The following is a 20236-nucleotide window of genomic DNA, read 5'->3' as shown; positions in this document are numbered from 1 at the left end:
AATCTATTTGACCACCAAATCACACGAGAATATGTATGTTTGGTTGAAAAAAAAATATTTACTTAAATTTAATTAATCTTATTTATATTATTTCATGTGATTTAATTAGCAAGTAATTGGTTCAACCAATGAATCATTGACCAATACCTCCATCAAGTCAACAACTAGCCCAAGTTTTAAAATTATGATTATACATATATCATTACTTTTTGCAATTATAATATGTGAGCATTTCAAAATATAGATAAATTATTCTAGAAATATATCTAAACATCAAAGCCCCTAATAGAATTATGCCTAATGGTCAAATCAAAAAGGAGTCAAGAGTTGTGAGTTAGAAGTGAAGTTCATTTTTCTCTAATAAACATATTGTAAATATTTTTTTAACTTTTCCTTTGACCTTGTATTATAGGTCATTAGTGTAGGGTTAATTATATTTTTTTTTTGGGTGCTTTGTAATTAGGGAAGGTGCATTTTGTAAATGGAAGATGCAACAGTGGGCTTGTGTAAGCCCAAGGGTGGGACGCCCATTTTGGTGCTCTAATGCACCCTCCCATGTGCTACACACACTCCACCAAGTCATACCTTCCATGCTTAATTACATTTCTCATGTGACTACTACCTCACAACCTTCACACTTTTCATGCTTAGTCACACCTTCCTCATACTTAATGCATCTAGATACATTTGAGGGAAGGTGGAGACTAACTTGGACATCCACATTGAGAAGGCTAACCAAGGTTGAGTAAGCTTATCCAAAAAGTTAACCTAACCATGGTCTACTTGAGCATGATTAGGCTAGCTTGCATCACAAGCTAACTCACTCTATATAAGCCTTTTTCTCATCTTTTGTAATCACTTTTGAAGAATATTTGAATGGACATTTGCTTTTCTCTCTCAAAAGTCTATTGAGTTCTTTCTCTCCAGAGTGTGACTCCATTATCGCTTTCATCAAGGAACTTCCATCATGTATGATGGAAGATCTTGAACAGATAAATCTTCTCTTCTAAGGATCATTCATCCAAGAGGAGGTAAAGTTAAAAAAAAATCAAAGTGGAGAAGGTGAAAGGGATGGAAGCGCGACTTCATGAAGAAAATAAGCCTAAGTTTGACCTTGAACAATTCAATATTCTTTTCTAGGGATTGTTCATCCAAGAGTAGGTGAAGGTGAAGAAAAATCAAAGTGAAGGTGAAAAAGATGAAGGTGTCACTTTATGAAGAAGATAAGACTAAGTGTTGCATCACCACAAGGAGAAGTTTTTTAATGAGAGTGCAAATGAAGTCACAGTCTAAAGAAAGAGAACTCAATAGACTTTTAAGATAGAAAAACAAATGTTAATTCAAATATTCTTCAAAAAAGATTACAAAAGGTGACAAAAAGGCTTATGTAGAATGGGTCAACTTGTGGTGCAAATTATCCTAATCATGGTCAAGTATACCATAATTAGGTTAGCTTTTAGGACAAGCTAACTCAACCTTGATTAGCCTTCTCCATGTGGGCGTCTTCCCTCAAATGTGTCTAGATACATCAAGTACGAGGAGGGTGTTACTAGTCATGGAAAGTGTGAAGGGGGGTTATGGGAGTTAGAAAGGGGGCAAGGTAGTCGTCACATGAGAAGTGTGAATATGCATAAAAGATGTGACTTGATGGGGTGTGTGTAGCACATAGGAGGGTGCAAGACAACACCAAAATGAGCTTCCCTCTCTTGGGCTTACATCAGTCCACTAGTTGCATATTCCATTTACAAAATACACCATCCCTAATTACAAAATGCACCCCAAAGAAAAAAAATACAAAGTTAACCCTACACTAATGACCCATAATACAAGGTCAAAGAAAAACTCAAAGAAAATTATTTACAAGAGAAAAATCACTACAAAAAAATAGAATTACTAGCGTTTTTTTTTTGCGATTTTTATAAATTGCCAAAAAATGTTACATTCGTGGCCAGGATGGTAATAGCTACAAATTATTGACACTTTCTAGTTGTTTTAAACCGCAGAATGGTAATCGCTACAAGTAAACTGCCAGAACGTTCAATAGTTTTTTATTTCATTAATTCTACGTGCCCGACTAAAATAGTTCTTTTATAAAATTAAAAAAAATAAAAAAAAAACTTATAAAATCAATTTAAAAGAAATAAAAAAAAACAATTTCTAACTCAAGAACACGAAGTCCACACCAAAATCATTTATCCAAAACACGGATTGAATTTCATTTTTCAAACGACCCGCACGCAAGAGAAACATGATGAAATCCGCTAAGACATGCCAAGATTAGTGCATTTAGGCTTTTCTACTAATTTTTCTGTTCTAGGTTTGTTTGAATGTTGTGTTGGCCTTGAAGAAATCACTGTCATTTGGATCTTCGAAAGCACCAAATGGGATTCATGTGCGTGGATTTGTGAAATATGAATCTAAGTTTGAAGTTTGGATTAGGAATACCATGTTCATTTGTTCAAATTCAACTAAGGGACCCGCATTTATTTAGTCATCGTGTTTTGCCTTTTATTTTTAAACTACCTTGACACCTACTGGCATGATTTTATTATTTGCAGGCGATTAGTGCCGCAAAAGAAGTTAGAGTCTTCTCAAGTACCAGAAGAGGAACAGCTCAATCTATTGAAGGATTTAGAGCGCAAGGAAACTGAGTATATACGGTTAAAAAGAAATAAAATATGTGTAGATGATTTTGACCTTCTAACCATTATTGGCAGGGGAGCCTTTGGGGAGTAGAAATATATACAATCATATCAGATAGTTATTTAGTTAGATCTTTATTTCTGTGTGTTGATGTTTAAACATGGCATTCAATGTAAGATGGTAATACGGATGGTGGATAATACTCAATTAAATATTTCTTAATCATAATAAAATAAATTGCTTTCCATATGGTTCTCCTTGTTGAAAGAGCTATCCCTTTTTACATGTTTCCTTTGTTTATTTCTGAACAATCAATATTCCTAGGAATAGAACTTTTCTGATATGGAATTGGATTTAGTATAGGGGATTGGCTGCATAGTGAAAGCATCCACGTGGGCCATTTTAAGTATATGTATACATGTATTTTGTATATAGCAATGTATCAAATTACTCTTCTGTTTGTACCTTGTTTGGGTTCCATTTTTTCTACGATCTCATAAAATAAAGAGTCATGATCTTGCAATGATGTTTTCCTCATCATGCAATTTTGTTTTTCTTTTTCATCTATGTTTTTTCCTCTCAACCAAAAAGAAATCACTCTTAGTTTGGAAAACCTGAAAGGTGTTGGGTAGATAATTAATACATGGTGTTGAAGGTGTACTGATGGTGACAGTGATGCCAAGAATGTTCTCTAAGCAAAAGCATAGAAACTTTGCAAAATCGGGTTGCTACTCATGGTTACCGGATGACCCAAATATTAAGACATTTGACATACATAATAACCCAAGCTCTAACCAAAATGACATTTGAATCTCGTAGGAGTTAGGATTAAACTTGGATACTCGAGGATAAATATTAAGGTGTGTTATACAGTCAGATTTATAGGACAAAACATTTTGACAGCAAAAGAGTGGTGACCCTGAACCTGAAGTTTATGACTGAGTTTTGTGCTTGGTTTAATGCTGGAGTTGGTATGCTTACGTGTCCAGGGTCACAATGTATATACAAGTAATTGCTCTTTTCAATTTTCTACAACGTAAGCTATTTTCAGTTCAGTTCTTTTTTGTATGCCATATAGCAGACTTCTGTATTCCTTCTCGTATAAGTAAGAGTTCTCATTGGTTGTTCTTACCTGTTGTTCCTATATATATATATATATATATATATATATATATATATTAGGGATTCTTTTGTAAATATTTCCCTGTTCAGTATGTTTTCCCCGATTTTCTCTGCTTAAAGCATCTCTTGCAGTGGAACTAGGTCACTATGAATTCAATTGTATTCAACGTGAGCAAGAAAACTTTTATCCTCAAATTGATCAACAATAGAGTTATATAGAACTTGTGCAATTGAATAGCCCACTTGGTCCAGGACAATATCATTGTACCCAATATTTAGTAGAGTTAAGGTAGAGTTGAGTTCAACAAGACAACTATGTACATATGAGGTAGTTAAAGGCATCTCTAAGGAACTATACACATGATGATTTTATAGCAAGCAGCAAGATCAAAGGCAGTAAAAGACATGATGAGTTAACTCCCAGGAAGCAGCACAGGGTTCCGTAAATTAAACAACATAGCATAAGCTTGAGTGGTTAACTTGTATGGAAATGAAAGTAAAATTAAAATAGCCTGGTTGATCTTTCAGCTAATAACATGATGATTTTGGGGTTAATCTAACTAACTAACCCCTTAATTATTAGGAATTTAAATCTGATCCTTGTCGAATTGTACTTCTCATATTTTAAATTACTTCTTTTTCTTCCAGCTTTAGATTTTATTCTCATTGATACCTCAAGTTATCCCAGGGCACATTATTTGCCTGCATGCTGGGACAAAGATTGCATTTCTATTCATGTTAGACCTATCTGCATGCATATTTGGTTGAAAAGAATAATCAAATTCTTTATAGTGACTCATTTTTCATTCCTATCATATATAAACAATGTTCCAGTGATTGTAACTTTCAGAGGGATCGTATTATCTATAACAAACTCTTGAGGCTTAGATAGATGACTTCTTATTTTTTAACTTACATTTACAGGTGTTAGACACATTGACATCATCAAAAGAGCTCGTTGACCTTTTGAAGACTGTGAATTCCCTTTTCCATTCCATACAAGCTGGATCAAGCAAGCCAATGTTGAATAACTTGCACAGATATGTTCCTACTATCCGTGAACAGTTGCAGGTGATTTGATATTTCACTTCTGCATTTACACTTTTCCCTATTTTATTCATCTTTTTATTGAATTGTTATTATTTGCATTTAAATACACCTTTTGACCCTAATAGTTGATTCTATACCAACTACTAGCTGCACACTTTCTAAACTTTTTCATATTGTTGATGATGAGTTAAGTTTCTAACCGGACTAAAATTGTCTAGTTTTAGTGTGATGAGTAAGAGCACTTACTTAGGAAGTAGGCCTAGTCACCTGTACCGACCACGTTTGGCAGTTGCTACTCTGTTATGGCACAGGATGGGGCCCACCGTGGAATAAGTAAAATAAAATATCTCACAAAAGCATAAATCACTTCACTTGCTTCTGTCAATGCTTTCATGGTAGCCTTCTCATTCGCAAATGAAGTTATTCTCAGAGGGAGGTCCTGAGAGCACCATTTTGTGGTAAAAGTTCCATATCAAAGGGAGACTAATTTGGCTTCTTGAAAATGGATTCAGCAAGTTAACTTCAAGATGGAAATTGTCAATATTCTTTACCATAATCAACCAATCATGAAATGATCCCCAACAATAATTTCCATGTGCCTCTGATAACTCCAACTCCCAAACACGATTCTCCAATATACTGATACAAGTTCCAATCTCTTTGTTGTGCTGACCTGAGACCAAGAGCCAAGGAAATCCAGGCCTTTTCCAACTAGGAAGTTCTTCTCCAAGAAGAGTATTCCAACTCATAAAAACTTTGCTGATAGATAAGCAATGGATTAAGGTCAGTTTTTCAGCAACCGTCTCAAGTATTTTTTTTTTTTTTTTTTTTGAACGGCAAATGTTAATAGTTAGTTTGTTAGTTGTTAGTGAGGAGATTCGAACTCACACCCTCTTAGTCACTCAACCCTATATCCCTCTCTCCAAACCACTTGGACCACCCTTATCACTCCGCAACCGTCTCAAGTATACCTCGAGGGAGAGCAGTCCAATCTGCAATTTCCAATTCTTTTTTTCTGCGATGTATTTTTTTGCTGCATTTGGCACCAAGTCTTCCCCTGAAAGCTTTCAAAGGCAATGATCATGCTAATACATCACCAGAAATCCTCACATAACAGTCAGAATGGATACAATGTCATATAAAATATGTAAATAAAATTTTGCATTTAGCAAGGATAACATATAAAGATGTAGGAAGCACAATAACAATCAGAAAATCAATTTATGAAACACAGTCCTTTCCTTTCTCCCACATGATGACTTGTTGCAAAGTATGAAACAAGTCAAAATAATAAAATATGTACACTCGTGGGCACATATTTGTGAGAGACCAGTAAAATTGTTAGAATATATGGAAATATCTAAAAATATATTATCATATGCTAGATTATCCTGATTCCTCATCATCTCATAACATGATTGACTACTAGATTTTCTTATCTTACCATGATTTGTTTCCCAAATTAATTAGGATTGTGATTAGCTACATTGCACAGGTACAGTACCAGTACAGGGTATGGGATACAAAATATTTCAAATATCTAGGGTACAAGTATGTTATTGCATATTTAAAAAAAGGCTTAAATAATTTATTATGTTGCCTAATTAAATATTGATTGAACCATTAAAACACGACCTATAGCTCTTGTTGGTTCAGTCTTTGGTCTTGTTTTTGAAACTTTGCAGGTAAGCTATTAGTCTTGTGAATTTGACGAGTGTACAAAGCATCTATAGTTTAGATTACTTCTTTTCATTCTTTCATAAATATCATTTTGGGTGATTTAAAACAAATGAGCATAAATACATTTTATTCTTTTTATAGGTAAAATATCATTTATCTATTTAATTCATGTATGTCAATTTTTAATTAATTTATTTGTATACAAATTTAAACTAAAGCAGGTTCTTGTTCTCTTGGATTAATTAAAAACTTCTCCAAATTACTTATCTAATTCCTTTTTTTTATATATATTTTAAATTACTTATCTAGTTTTCATTTTTATGTATGCCATTTTTTAAATTAATTTACTTATCTAGTTTTCATTTTTATATATGTCACTTTTTAAATTAATTTACTTATCTAGTTTTTTCTTCTTGAACCTAGTCAGATGGATGCACATGGATTAATATGTCAAGGAATACAATAGAATATAAATAGAATAGAAAATGTCAAGACATTAAAAAATGTCATGATTGCTTACATACAAATGAAGGAAGAACATATTCCTACTATGTTTGATAGTGGTATAGTAGTAATGTAGCGGTAAGTGTTTTATATGTTTTTGCACTAAATTAAATTATATTAATACTTAATTGAAGTTTAATATTTTATGCATATTTTATTAATAAGGATAACATTAAATAACAATTTGTATTTTATAGGATGAAGGGAGTGGACATGACATGCCAACACCACAAGGAGGATCTTTATTAGATAGTAATAATGTTCATGGAGTTTGACATTATTTTTTTTTTTTTGTTAGACATGATGAATTCATGAATTTGAACCTATGTTTTTATATTTAAAAATTAATTTTGGGACAATTTACATATTTTTCTTTTAAGCATTGATCATGAATTTGATTGAGTTACTTAATATGTTGGATATGTTTTAAAATTGATGGATGTTAATGTCTTAATAATAAAAAATATGTCATGCTAGACCTATGACTAGATGTTGTCTTGATTTTTTTATAATGTTAAAAGTAACAAGAAATATACAAAACACATAAATATTATTATAATTATAGGTAAAATTTACTAAAATAAGTGATCCTAGAATTCGACAAGTAAAATTTTTAATTATAAGTTACTTGAATTAAATAATAATATAATATAGTCACTATTAATTTTTAATAATTAATATGATTAGTAATAATTTTCAATAATAATTTGATAAATGCCTAAAATATATAAAATATTATTTGTCAATTTATAATAAAAATGTGCTTTTAAAATAGTTCCAAATATATTTTAAAAATAAAAAATTATCGTAAATTTTTTACGATTAAAATTGTCAGAAAATGCGGGACAAATAAAAAATGTTTTTTGGCAATCCAAAAACGCCAGAAAATGTAGAAATAATAATAATTTTGTGGCGGTTTTAAAATTGTCAGAAACTTTGAATTGCATAATTAAAATGAATTTTGTGGCGGTTTTAAACCGCCAGAAAATGTCACATACCACAACAAAAAAATTGAATTTTCTGGCAAAATATCCAGCACAAACAGTTTTTGTGGCGGTTTTTAACCGCCAGAAAATACCAAAATAACCGCCACAAATCACACATTTTTTTTTTGTAGTGAATGGACTTCATTCCTAATCCACTACTCTTGACTCCTTTTTTAATTGACCTTTGAACATAATTTCACAGTCCCCTTTAATATATGTATAAATTTATAGATATATATTACATTGTATTATAGTATTTATATATTACAAGATTATGTTGACTTATCTAACCGATTGATTTTTTAGTTTTATTATAATATTTTTTTGATATGCTTTTTAGATTTATTTAGCTTTCGAGTCCCGAAAATAATATCTTTTTCACAATATAAACTCCCTTTATTTAACTTTTTGTTCGGTTAAAGCAAGTAGTCCGAAAAATAATAAATAAAGTAGGTTCTAACCGCCTTTTAAAAGTGATCACAGATTAATCTCTTGTAATATCATCTTGAAGTATACCATTGTCTACCAAATCCACATCCTTCACTACCAAATTCAAGCTCTATTAGATTTGAAATGGACAAAGAGACTGCAAGAATGACTGAACAAATTGGTGGGAGCATGACAACATCGACATGCATATATTGGCTAGCTGGGAGATGCAACAGAAATCCTTGCAAATTTTTGCACACAAAAATACCATTATCATTCCATCAGTATAACTCAAACACAACATTGATTAAAAAGAGTGAAGGAGACGACACAAGTGTGCAAAATATTGTTAAGGTAAGTTCTTTATTGTACTTGATTTGTTTCATTAGATGGTAATTTTCTATACATACAATTTCAATTTTCATTTTTTTTCTTTCTTGCAATGTAGTCATTTTTACAAATATGCAAGAAATTTTTTTTTTTTCAGGAGGATAATCCAAGACCAATAAGATTAATTTGGTGGACAGTACCTCCCCAGAATTTTATCAAGATTAATTGTGACGGAGCATTCACTAGCCATGGAAATAAAGCTGCTGCAGGAGGGGTTGTGAGGAATTGGGAGGGTAGATTTATATTTGCATTTGCTAGTGCATTAGAAAATTGTTCAATTGTAGAGGCTGAATTATGGGCAATTAAAATTGGGATGGAAGAAGCTATATCCAGAAGGTTCTTAAATTTAATCGTTGAAAATGATTCCTATTCAGCTATTGAGCTAGTTAATCGTGGTGTTCAACAAAGTCACCCTTACTATGCTCTTGTCTCTTCGATCATCGAAATGCGTAGTAAGGTTCATCAGATTTGTTGTAACCATGTGTTTAGAGAAACTAATTCAGTAGCAGACAGTCTTGCCAAATATGGACTATCATTGTATCCTAATTTATCTGTCGAACTTTTTGAATCTCCTCCTTCATTCATTATGATCCCTATGTGGAGGGATAATTCTGGGATAATATACTCTCGATAGTTTTGTAGTTCTTTTGGCCCTTTGTGCCCATTTAATAATATAAAATAAATTTTTGTATCATCCTTGAATTTTTCATTGCTCACTGTGAAATGCAACAATTAGTTCATGTGAACTTCACTATTTGCGCAACTCCATCATGACATTGACAACACATGACTCCATGACAACACTATTTTCTTGTTATATTTGATTGTTTTTAATATTATGTGTGGTTTCTTTTAATATTATATTTAGATTATTTATTAATGAAACTTTAATATAATTGTAGTAATTGTTTTAATTATTTTTTCTTGTCTAAATTACTTTTTTAGTTTCTTTATTTTTGTTAATATGTAATTTTGATATCTTTGTGTTAAAATAGAGACATCTAGTCTCCCTATTTTAAAATATATGAAATTTTGGTTCTATTATCATTTTGATAATTCTTAATCATTAAATTTTAATAATATCTAGTAACTTGTCACCACTTAATAAATACTTCTTTGATATTTACTCTCAACAAACCACCACTTGCTTGTGAATATGTAAGTATGAGATAAAAGTTTAGATTATGGTAGGATAGTCTACTTCATCCCGGTGCAAATTCGTATTATAAGATGTTAAAAAAAAAAAAAGTTAAATTCGAGCTCAAACCCTAGTTAATAAAAAATACCTAATTAGTAAGAACAAGAGACTCTTTAAGTATGTATGAGAGACACAATTATTGTAAAATAGGATTTATTTATCATTTTATATTTTGCAATAAAAATTATTTAACCTATTAAATTAATATTCAAGTATTGTAGCTCATTTTTTTTAACTTCTCCATGATGAATCATTTGTGTCCCTTGTTCACAGTAAAAAGTGCCTACTAATCAGAGTAACTTTTGTAAAGCAAAGACTTAATTAAGACCAAAGGCCCAAGTCGTCTAAAGTAACTACTTTGATAACCCAATTAATTAGCTACACTAACAAACTGTATAATCTTGTGAGAGAATTGATTGTTTAATTTGTTACCATGAACATATTTTGATGTAAAACAATATTTTATATTAATAAATAAAATATTATGTGATAATATTTAATATTTTTTTAATAAAATTAAAATTTAAATATAAGAATTAAAATAAATAATTTTTAAAATTATAAAAATAAAAAAATATTAATTTTATATTTGAAAGACTAAAAAGAGTTATTTTAAATTTAAAAGATTTAAAATATATTTAAATTTCATTAAAAAAAATAATATGATTATCTCAAATAATACTTATATTATATGTAATATTTTATTTGTATATGATATATGTAATTTTTTTTTATAAAATTTAAAACGTGTTATATATTTTAAAATGATTATTAAAAAAATAATGACTTTAAATTTTGAAAGAATAAAAATTTAAAAAATAATGTACAAACAATTAAAACACTTTATTTTATCTAGAGTAAAAATTTAAATTAATTTTATTTTAATTTTTACATGTTATTTATTCTTTTTTAATTTTAAATTTTTATTTTAATCAAACAAAAATAATAATTTTTATAAAATTATTCATAAACACCAATATAATACTAGAAAATGAAGAACATATCACACTGTATTATAACACTAGTATAATTTGAAACATATCTCATAACAACAGTAATAGAAAAAACTAGCAGCAACAAAAATATAACAGAGTTAAAAAAAACATAAAATAATGTCTAATACTTTGAGTGAAATATTGTCAAAATTTATTTCATTATTGTTTTGATTGAGAGTGAAAAAAACAAAAGGAAGGATAGGGTTAAAAATGACATCAAATTAGTTTTAAAAATGTCAGTGCTATTTATTGTTGTTTACTCTCTCTCACATAAATATACTAAAAAAAGTATTAGATAGTGAAGTTTAATGATTGTTAAAGTGTGCTACGAGACACATAGTAGAAAAATTATATATATATATATATATATATAAATATATATATATATAAGGGTTCAAACGACACCGGTATAATTTTTATTAAGTGTTACACCGTTCAATAACTTTATATTAAATGCGAATTTTAAAAATTCAACCATTAGATTGAAAGTTCATATCTATTTGATCATATATATCAAATTTTATATTAATCTAAGATGATTTGATACTTCATTTTCATAAAACAAAATTGACATAATATATACATTTTAAAATATACTAAAATATAAACACTTTGATTACTTTCAAGTTATTGTTCAATTTTAACAAAATTTGACATATATGATCTAAAATATATGAACTTTCAATCTAACGGTTGAATTTTCAAAATTCACATTTAATATAAAGTTATTGAGCGGTGTAACATTTAGTAAAAGTTACACCGGTGTTGTTTGAACCCTCCTCATATATATATATATTATTTATCATAATTACAATGACATTAAAATTTGAACCTAAATTTCTATGCATATTATATTAATCCTCCATCACTAGGTCAACCCTAGTGGTTCACATATTGACATTATATATATCATAAAGATATTAAAAATAAAATTATTATGCACAGTTTACTTATTTCTCATGTTTTTTAAAAAATAAGTTCATAAATAAAAAAAAAAGTCATCATACACCTATAACTAATTTTAAAAATTATTTAATAATAAAAACATGATAAATATATATATATCTCAAAATTATGATATAAGATTAAAATATGTCATTCATACATATTTAAAAAACTGTCTATCAAAAAATAATTCATTATAAAAATTCAACAACTTCTCATTCTTATTGAAGGAAAGATATAAAAAAAATACAAGAAACACGTAAAGGTATAAAAAAAATTAATTAATTATATTTTTAGCAGAAAATAAACATAATAAAAAATAATACATAATTGTTTAAGTAGAAAATAAAATAATATTATAAAATACTTTTTTATAATATTACTTTGAAATTAGATATTTTAAATAGACAACATATAAAAATAACATATACTATTGGTGGATAAATTAGTTAAAAGTTAGTTCTTGGAAGTTAAAAGTTGATTGATTAATCAGTTAACTACAGGATTATGTTGACTGGATAAGATTTTTTCTTGTTTTTCTCTGTCACTAAGTTTCCGTATTTGTCTCTAAGTAGCGTTGGAAGAGACTAAGGATTTGAGCAAAACGGTGACGTCGTGAGAGGGGGCTTATTGTCACGTGAGTGATTCCATGTGGGATGACACGAGATAAATGAAAAATTAAAAAGAAAAAAAAATGATTTTAAAATCATTATATCTAATGGAAAAATAAAAATTTTAGCCTTCACTTAAGATGCAACAAAAATCCTTGCAGATTTTTGCATGTCCAAACACCATTTCCCTTCTGTCTTGATAACCCAGAGCCAATATTGATTAAAAACTGTATGGAAAATGAGACAGTGTGCAAAATGTTGCCAAGGCAAGTACTTCTATTCATGATTTGTTTCATTGTGTGATAATTTTCCATACATGTAATTTCAATTTCTAATTTTCTCTCTTTTGCAATGTAATCATTTCTAGGACTTTTTCTTTTTTCTTTCTCACAAGAATAATTCAAGACCAATGAAATTGGTTTGGTGGACACTACCTCCCATGAACTATGGGGGAGCATTCACTTACCATGAAAATAAAGCTGCTGCCGGAGGTGTTATGAGGGATTGGAACGGTAGATTTATGTTTGCCTTCTCTAGTGCCTTAAGTAATTGTTCAATTGTAGAGGTGGAATTGTCAGCAATTAAAATTGGGATGGAAGAAACCATATCTAAGAGATATCTAAATTTAGTTGTTGAAAATGATTCTTATACGGCTATCCAGCTGATTAGTCGAGGAGTCCCACAAATCACTTTTACTATCCTCTTGTATCTTCAATCATTGAGATGCGTAGCAAGTTTGATCAAATTTATTGGTACCATGTGTTTAGAGTGACTAATTCCGTGCCAGATGATTTTGCTAAACATGATTTGTCATTGTCATCTGATTCAGGAGTCAAACATTTTGAATATCCTCCTTCCTCATTTTGGTTTCTATGTGAAGGGACAATTGTGGTAGAGTATACTCTCGATAGCTTTGTATATTTATTGACCTTTTAGGTCCTGTTCCTGTGTTAGGAAACACACTTCGATTATCCTTGTTGTAGTGAGTCGGATTTTAGGTCTCGGTCTTCTCGTTTCTATCCGGTTAGTCCGATATGAGAGGGGTTAGTCGGATATGCGGGACTGCTTTTATGACCGAGAAGACACCCCGCTGTTTCCCTTCTACTGGACGAGGCGTCCGACGCGCTTTGAGGCGTTCCCTGCCTCGAAGCTCCCTGCCGAGGACAAGGAGGTCGTGGGTTTGTTAGATCAACTGCCGAAGGAGCTTCCTGTCCGAGACCTATTGGAAATCTTTGAGACGTCTCATTTTGAGTCGGTCTTGCTAGGTATGTGTAATAGGGTTCGGTTGCTTAATCAGTTTAAATTGATGTTAAAACTTGCTTTGTTGTAGGATTGATGGCCGAAGGCAAGTTGGACGTGACTGCGATGCTCGCCAAGAAGGCGAAGGAAGCGAAGGAGAGCGGGAAAGCGCCGCCGGCTAGGTCGGCCCTCAGGGTACAGCGGGATAAACCCTCACAAGTACTCATTCCCCTGGCCGATCCCAAGAAGAGGGGGAGTACATCTCGGACGCGTGTTGCTGAACAGAATATCGAGGCGGAACGTTCGAGCTCCTCGTCCAAACGTCCGAAGCAACTGTCGTTGGAGCAATCGGGTTGCGAGGCCTTCGCCATTCCCGCTGTTGTGGCCGGATCGAACTTCTTGGCCTCGGACGTGCAGGTCGAGAACCTCATCAACCTGGACATAACAACTGATGGGGGACGTCAGTACTTGGAGGGTATGTCCGCGGAGGCCGCGTACAAGCTCTTTTGTGAGCTCGATGCTCGAACTTCGCTTGTGGCCAAGCATGTTATGATGAGGTCGGCTGTCTCGGAGGAGAGGCTCCAGGCTCGACTGAAAGAAGCCGAGGCGACTGTGAAGGAGGCTTTGAGTGCTAATGCCAAGGTCACGGAGTCGGCCGAAGAGCTGAAGAGAGCGGCCGACGCCCACCGGAGGGAGGCCGATGACTTAAAGTTAACCGTGCAGAGGATGAAAGCCGATGCCGCTGCCGCTTCGACAGAAATTGCTCACTTGAAGGAGGGTGCTGCTAAGTTTGAGGTCGAGGCCACCGAACAAATCCTCTCTCAGCATGACGTCGGCTTCCAGCATGCAGCCCGACAAGCATATCACTTCTGTGAGGTTCCGGCTGACTTCCAGTTCGATGTTAGCCGGGACTTCTTAGGTGGGAAGTTCATGAGTTATGCTGAGTTCCCCCAAGGGGCTCAGCCCGACACCGAGGCTCCAGGTCAGGGCGTATCTACCCGAGCTCCTGTACTCTCAACCGAGGAGGAGGACCCGGTCATCGACGTGGTAGGCGATGGGGATCCCCCAAGCTCGGCCGTTGTATAGTGGTCGGCTTAGGTGATGTTAGGGGTACTTGGCCCCTTTTTTTTTGTGCTTCTTTGTAACCGGGCCATCAGAGCCTTTTTGTAAGTAGCCGTTCTTGTCGGCCATAGTTTAAATGAAATTCCCGATTTTTTTTACGTGTTAGTTTGTATGTTTACTCGAATAAGGACGTTAATGCTCGGCTAGTTAATGCTCGGGTATGATTGAATTGAATTAATATACGTGGGTGTATGATTTTCATGACGAGTGCGCGCCGCGAGAGTAGTCGGTTTCGGTTATACAAGTGTGCCACGCGAGTTACGTTACACACGAGTGATCGGCATGGGAGAGTTCGGTGCGAGAGAGCTATAGCGCGTTCGAGTTTCGGTCCCGGCTGAGTATTAATCGGTTGCAAATCGTTCGGGAAGTGAATTACTTCGGATGAGACGTCCTAGGCGCCTGCTTGGCCGTAGGGGGTGTTCGGCTGGGAGCTGCTCGGCAGCTTCGTGCTCATGCGTGGTCTCAGCTTGTGTTCATCCTTAGCCGAGGAGGTTACTCGGGAGGAAAACTGAGAAGCTGAGTACATGTTGGAGTGGTCGGCCGAGTACGTGTTCGGTGCGCGTTGTGCATTGTACTCGGCCTAGGTGCATCCTTAGCCGAGGAGGTTACTCGGGAGGGAAACCTGATAGGCTCGGTACATGTCGGAGTGGTCGGCCGAGCACGTGTTCGGTGTGCGATATGCATTGTACTCGGCCTAGGTGCATCCTTAGCCGAGGAGGTTACTCGGGAGGGAAACCTGATAGGCTTGGTACATGTCGGAGTGGTCGGCCGAGACTGCTTGTTTTAAGCGCGTTATGCATTGTACTCGGCCTAGGTGCATCCTTAGCCGAGGAGGTTACTCGGGAGGGAAACCTGATAGGCTTGGTACATGTCGGAGTGGTCGGCCGAGACTGCTTGTTTTAAGCGCGTGTTATTGCTCATCACTCGGTCTATGCGCGACCTAATCATGAAAAAATAAGACTTAAGTGATAAAATTATTCTTTATTAATAAAGTGCCTCGTTAAAAACCTTACCGACCCAAAACCCTCCTTAGGGAAAAAAGAGTCGGTCAAGGAAAAGAGTGCACTAGTACATCAACTGTAATACACTTTTAAATGCGAGGAGTTCCAAGTTCTCGGAATTGGTTCTCCTGATAAGTACTCCAGCTTGTATGCCCCATTGTTCAGGTTATGCCGAACACGGTAAGGTCCGTCCCAGTTTGGGGCGAGTTTTCCTTGTCTCGGATTCTTTCTTGCCTCGCCCGTAACTCTCCAAATGAGATCTCCTTCTTGGAATTCCCTAGGCTTCACCTTGCTGTCAAATCTTCTCTTGTACCGTTGTTTGGTGGCCTCGGCTATGACCAATGCTCGGTCACGGATTTCTTCTATCCCGTCCAGGTTTGTTCGTAGCTCGGCTTCATTACCTGCCTCGTTGAAGTGGAGTCGGTGGAATGATGGCTCTCTGATTTCCACTGGGATCATCGCGTTGGATCCGTAGACTAGACGAAAAGGTGTTTCATGGGTGGTCGACTGGGGGGTGCACCGGTAGGCCCATAACACTTCGGGTAACTGCTCGGCCCATGCTCCCTTTGCTTCCCCTAGCCGTTTTTTCAATTATGCAAGGATGACCTTGTTAGCCAACTCGGCTTGACCGTTCGTCTGTGGGTGCTCGACTGATGTAACCTTGTGTTGTACTCCTAAGCCGGCTAGGAACTCGTTTAGCTTTCGGTCAGTGAACTGTAGGCCGTTGTCGGTCAAAAGAGTGTGCGAGACGCCGAACCGGGTGATGACATTCTTCCATAGGAATTTTTGCACCTGATGGGCCGAGATACATGCTAGGGGCTCGGCTTCGATCCATTTGGTGAAGAGGTCCACAGCCACGACAAGGAACTTGCACTGCCCTTTAGCAGTCGGGAAAGGTCCGAGTATATCGGCCCCCCACGTGGTGAACGGCCATGCAGGAGGAATGCAATGTAATTGCTCGGCCGGTTGGTGGATCAGGTTGCCGTGTTTCTGACATGGTTGACACTTCTTCACAAATGTGTCGCAATCGGTGTTCATGGTCGGCCAGTAGTATCCGGCTCGCATTATCTTTGCGACGGTCGTTCTTGCTCCCGAGTGAGTTCCACAAATCCCCTCGTGGACTTCTCGTATCACGTATTGGGCTTCGGTCGGAGCTAAACACTTGAATAGGGGGGTGGAAATGCCGCGCCTATACAACAGACCCGTGATGATGACGTACCGGCTGGCCTGTGTTCTTATTCTCTTGGCTTCGGTGGGATCGGCCGGAAGCGCGCAATCGTTGATGAAGGCCTTGATTTTATCCCTCCAGTCGGAGGGGTTATTATGGTCATTCTGGTCGGTGTCAACAGTTGCTATTATTTCCTCATCCACACTCGGGTGACTGATTTCTTGTTGGATAATTGTTCTCAGTTGGCCCGGCTTTTTGGTTGCTGTCAATCTGGCCAATTGGTCGGCTCATGCGTTGTTTTTGCGTGGAATGTGCTTGACCACCATCTCTTGGAATTTTGTCTTTAACTTTTGATAGGCGTGGTAGTATCTAATCATGTTGTGGTCTTTCACTTGAAAGCTCCCACCGACTTGTTCGGCCACCACTTTGGAATCAGTCAGGCATTTGATCCTCGAAGCTCCCATGTCTTCGGTTAGTCTTAGGCCGGCGAGCAGAGCCTCATATTCGGCTTGCTTGTTGGAGGCTTTGAATCCGAAGCGTAATGACTGTTCCAGGGTTATCCCCCTCGGTCCTTCTAAGATCACCCCCGCCCCACTCCCCTAGCGGTTTGAGGAACCGTCTACATGTAGGATCCACCATTGCTCCTCAAAGTAGCTGTGTGGGTGTAGCTCGTTGACGAAGTCCACCAGGCATTGGGCTTTGATCGGCCCTCTCGGCCTGTAGGTGATGTCAAATTGTGAGAGCTCCACCGACCAGGCCATCATTCTCCTGGCAAGTTCGGGCTTCCTCAAAACCTTGGAGATAGGGCAGTCGGTATGTACTACTACTGGGTGTTTGAAAGTAGTGGCGTAAGCGTCGGGAGGTGTGTACCAATCCGAGTACGACCTTCTCTATCAGCTGGTACCGAGTCTCGGAATCCTGTAAGAGTCGGCTGACAAAGTATATTGGAGCTTGGGTGCCCCCCTTTTCTTGTACTATGACCGAGCTGATTGCCTCGTCGGATACAGCTAAGTATACCGATAGCGGGTTCAAAGGGTCCGGTCTCGTTAGTATCGGCGGCGTCGCCAAGGCTGCTTTCAATACCGCGAAGGCGGCTTCGCATGACTCATTCCATGAGAAAGTCGAGGCCTTCCGCAGGAGTTTCGTCATCGGACTGATTTTGTCACCTAGACGTGGGAGGAATCGGGATAAGGCAACCAATCTTCCCGAAAGACGCTGCAGTTCCTTGAGATTACTCGGGCTCCTCATCTCTAGCACTGCCTGGCACTTGTCTCGATTTGCTTCTATCCCTCTTACCGAAAGCATAAACCCCAGAAACTTGCCTCCCCTGACCCCGAAGGTGCACTTCTCGGGATTCAGTTTCATATTGTGCTTGCGTAGTTCGCCGAAGATCTCTGCTAGGTCGGCCATGTGATCGGTTAGGGAGCCAGACTTGACCACCATGTCGTCAACATAAATCTCGATGTTTCGGCCGATTTGACCTTGAAACACCTTGTCCATCAGCCTTTGGTATGTCGCCCCGACATTTTTTAGTCCGAACGGCATGACTCGGTAACAAAAATTAGCGTTCTCGGTGATAAATGCCGTTTTTTCTTCATCGGTAGGGTGCATCTTTATTTGGTTGTAGCCGGAGTAAGCGTCCAAGAAACTAAACACACCGTGCCCAGACGCGCCATCGACGAGCCGGTCAATACAAGGGAGTGGGTAAGCATCCTTCGGGCAGGCTTTATTGAGGTTGGAGTAGTCGGTGCACATTCTCCACTTGCCATTCGACTTTTTGACCAATACTACATTGGCTAACCAGGTGGTGTAGGTGACCTCTCGGATGAACCTCGCTTGCAATAGTTTGTGGACCTCGGCGTTCGCGGCCTTTCTCTTCTCGTCTCCCATCTTCCTCTTCTTTTAGGCAACTGGTCGGGCGTCTCGGCACACGGCCAGTCGGTGGCACAAGAAGTTTGGATCTATGCCCGGCATGTCTGACGCTGTCCATGCGAACAAGTCCTTATGGTCTTGGATCGTTTGTTGCACCTGATCCGACTCGTCTCTACTCAGCTGAGACCCGATATGGGTGACCTGTTCGGGTGTTCGGCCAAGTTGAAAAGGGACGAGGTCTTCGGCCGGCTCGATTTGCTCTTCCTCACCCAGTCGGGGGTCAAGGTCAAGATCTTCCGCTATTTGCTGCCTTATGACGTTCACGCCCTTCACCGTCCTCGGGGCCTCGACGATGGGTTGGACCTTTAAGCTGGACATGTAACACTCTCTTGCCGTCTTCTGGTCGGCGTGAACGGTTATTACCTGTCCGTCTCTTGATGGGAACTTCATGCACAGGTGAGGAGTCAACACAATGGCCTGTAGTGCGTTGATGGAGGGTCGGCCGAGCAGGATATTGTACGACGTGCTTGCATGCACGACGACGTATCGAACTTTTATTTCTCGGGAAAATTGTTTGTCGCAACCGAAGCGAGTGTACAAGTCGATGCATCCTCTCGTCATGACTCTCTCGCTTGAGAATCCTACCAGTGGTTCGTGATATGGTTCTAGGCTCTCCTCAGGGATCCCCAGTTGTACAAAAGTGTTCCAGTACAAGATGTCGGCGGAGCTCCCCTGGTCGAACAAAGTTTTCTTCACGATGCAATTGTGTATCTCGACGGAAATCACCATGGGGTCGTCTTGGACGAGGTCCACGCCGCGAAAGTCCCGGTCCGAGAAAGTAATAGGCGGCATCTTCGGCGTTCTCATCTGATTCACGCTGTTCACTGATCGTACTGCTCGGAGATGTCTTTTCCGAGCAGAGGATGTGGAACCTCCTCCGGCAAAGCCCCCGGCTATTGTGTTTATTATCTTTCTCGGCCGGTCGTTGTCTTCTCGGGAACTTCTCGAGTGGTCTTTCCTTTCTGTTGATCGAGATCGGTGGCCTCGATCTCTCGATGGTGACGCTCGTCGAGGATAGTGGTCTCTCCCCCTTGACCGGTGGTCTTGGGGTGAGACAAAGCTCCGCAGATGACCTTGCTTGATAAGGTCTTCAAGTTTATCCTTTAGTGCCGAGCATTCTTCTGTTGTGTGTCCCCTGTTTAGGTGGAATCGGCACGTTTTTGCCTTGTCGGCTCTCGGGGGCGTGTTTGCCCTTTTCGGCATCACCAGGATTTCTGATGC

At 37.2% G+C, this 20236-nt stretch overlaps 1 protein-coding gene and 1 long non-coding RNA gene across 3 annotated transcripts; one reads left to right on the top strand and one right to left on the bottom strand.

Annotated features, from left to right (window-relative positions):
• The first annotated feature begins 1677 nt into the window (after positions 1-1677).
• LOC145955471 (uncharacterized) lies at positions 1678-7674 on the top strand. 2 transcript variants are annotated; one of them, XR_014432089.1, is made up of 4 exons: positions 1678-2392; positions 2559-3651; positions 4690-4836; positions 7197-7674. It is a non-coding gene; the product is annotated as an uncharacterized LOC145955471 (long non-coding RNA). The 2 variants fall into 2 exon arrangements; XR_014432088.1 differs by having other exon boundaries at positions 1678-3651.
• Positions 7675-15987: 8313 nt separating this feature from the next.
• LOC145955975 (uncharacterized) lies at positions 15988-16374 on the bottom strand. Its single transcript, XM_083071529.1, has one exon. The coding sequence runs from the start codon at positions 16372-16374 to the stop codon at positions 15988-15990; it is 387 nt and encodes a 128-aa protein (XP_082927655.1).
• Between the last annotated feature and the right edge of the window lie 3862 nt (positions 16375-20236).

The sequence above is a fragment of the Cajanus cajan genome, chromosome 3, assembly GCF_000230855.2.
Source record: "Cajanus cajan strain Asha chromosome 3, NIPB_CcT2T_4, whole genome shotgun sequence".
NCBI classification, from domain to species: domain Eukaryota; kingdom Viridiplantae; phylum Streptophyta; class Magnoliopsida; order Fabales; family Fabaceae; genus Cajanus; species Cajanus cajan.
The sequence above is the reverse complement of the archived record's forward strand: the minus strand, read 5'-3'. Positions and strand labels throughout refer to the sequence as shown.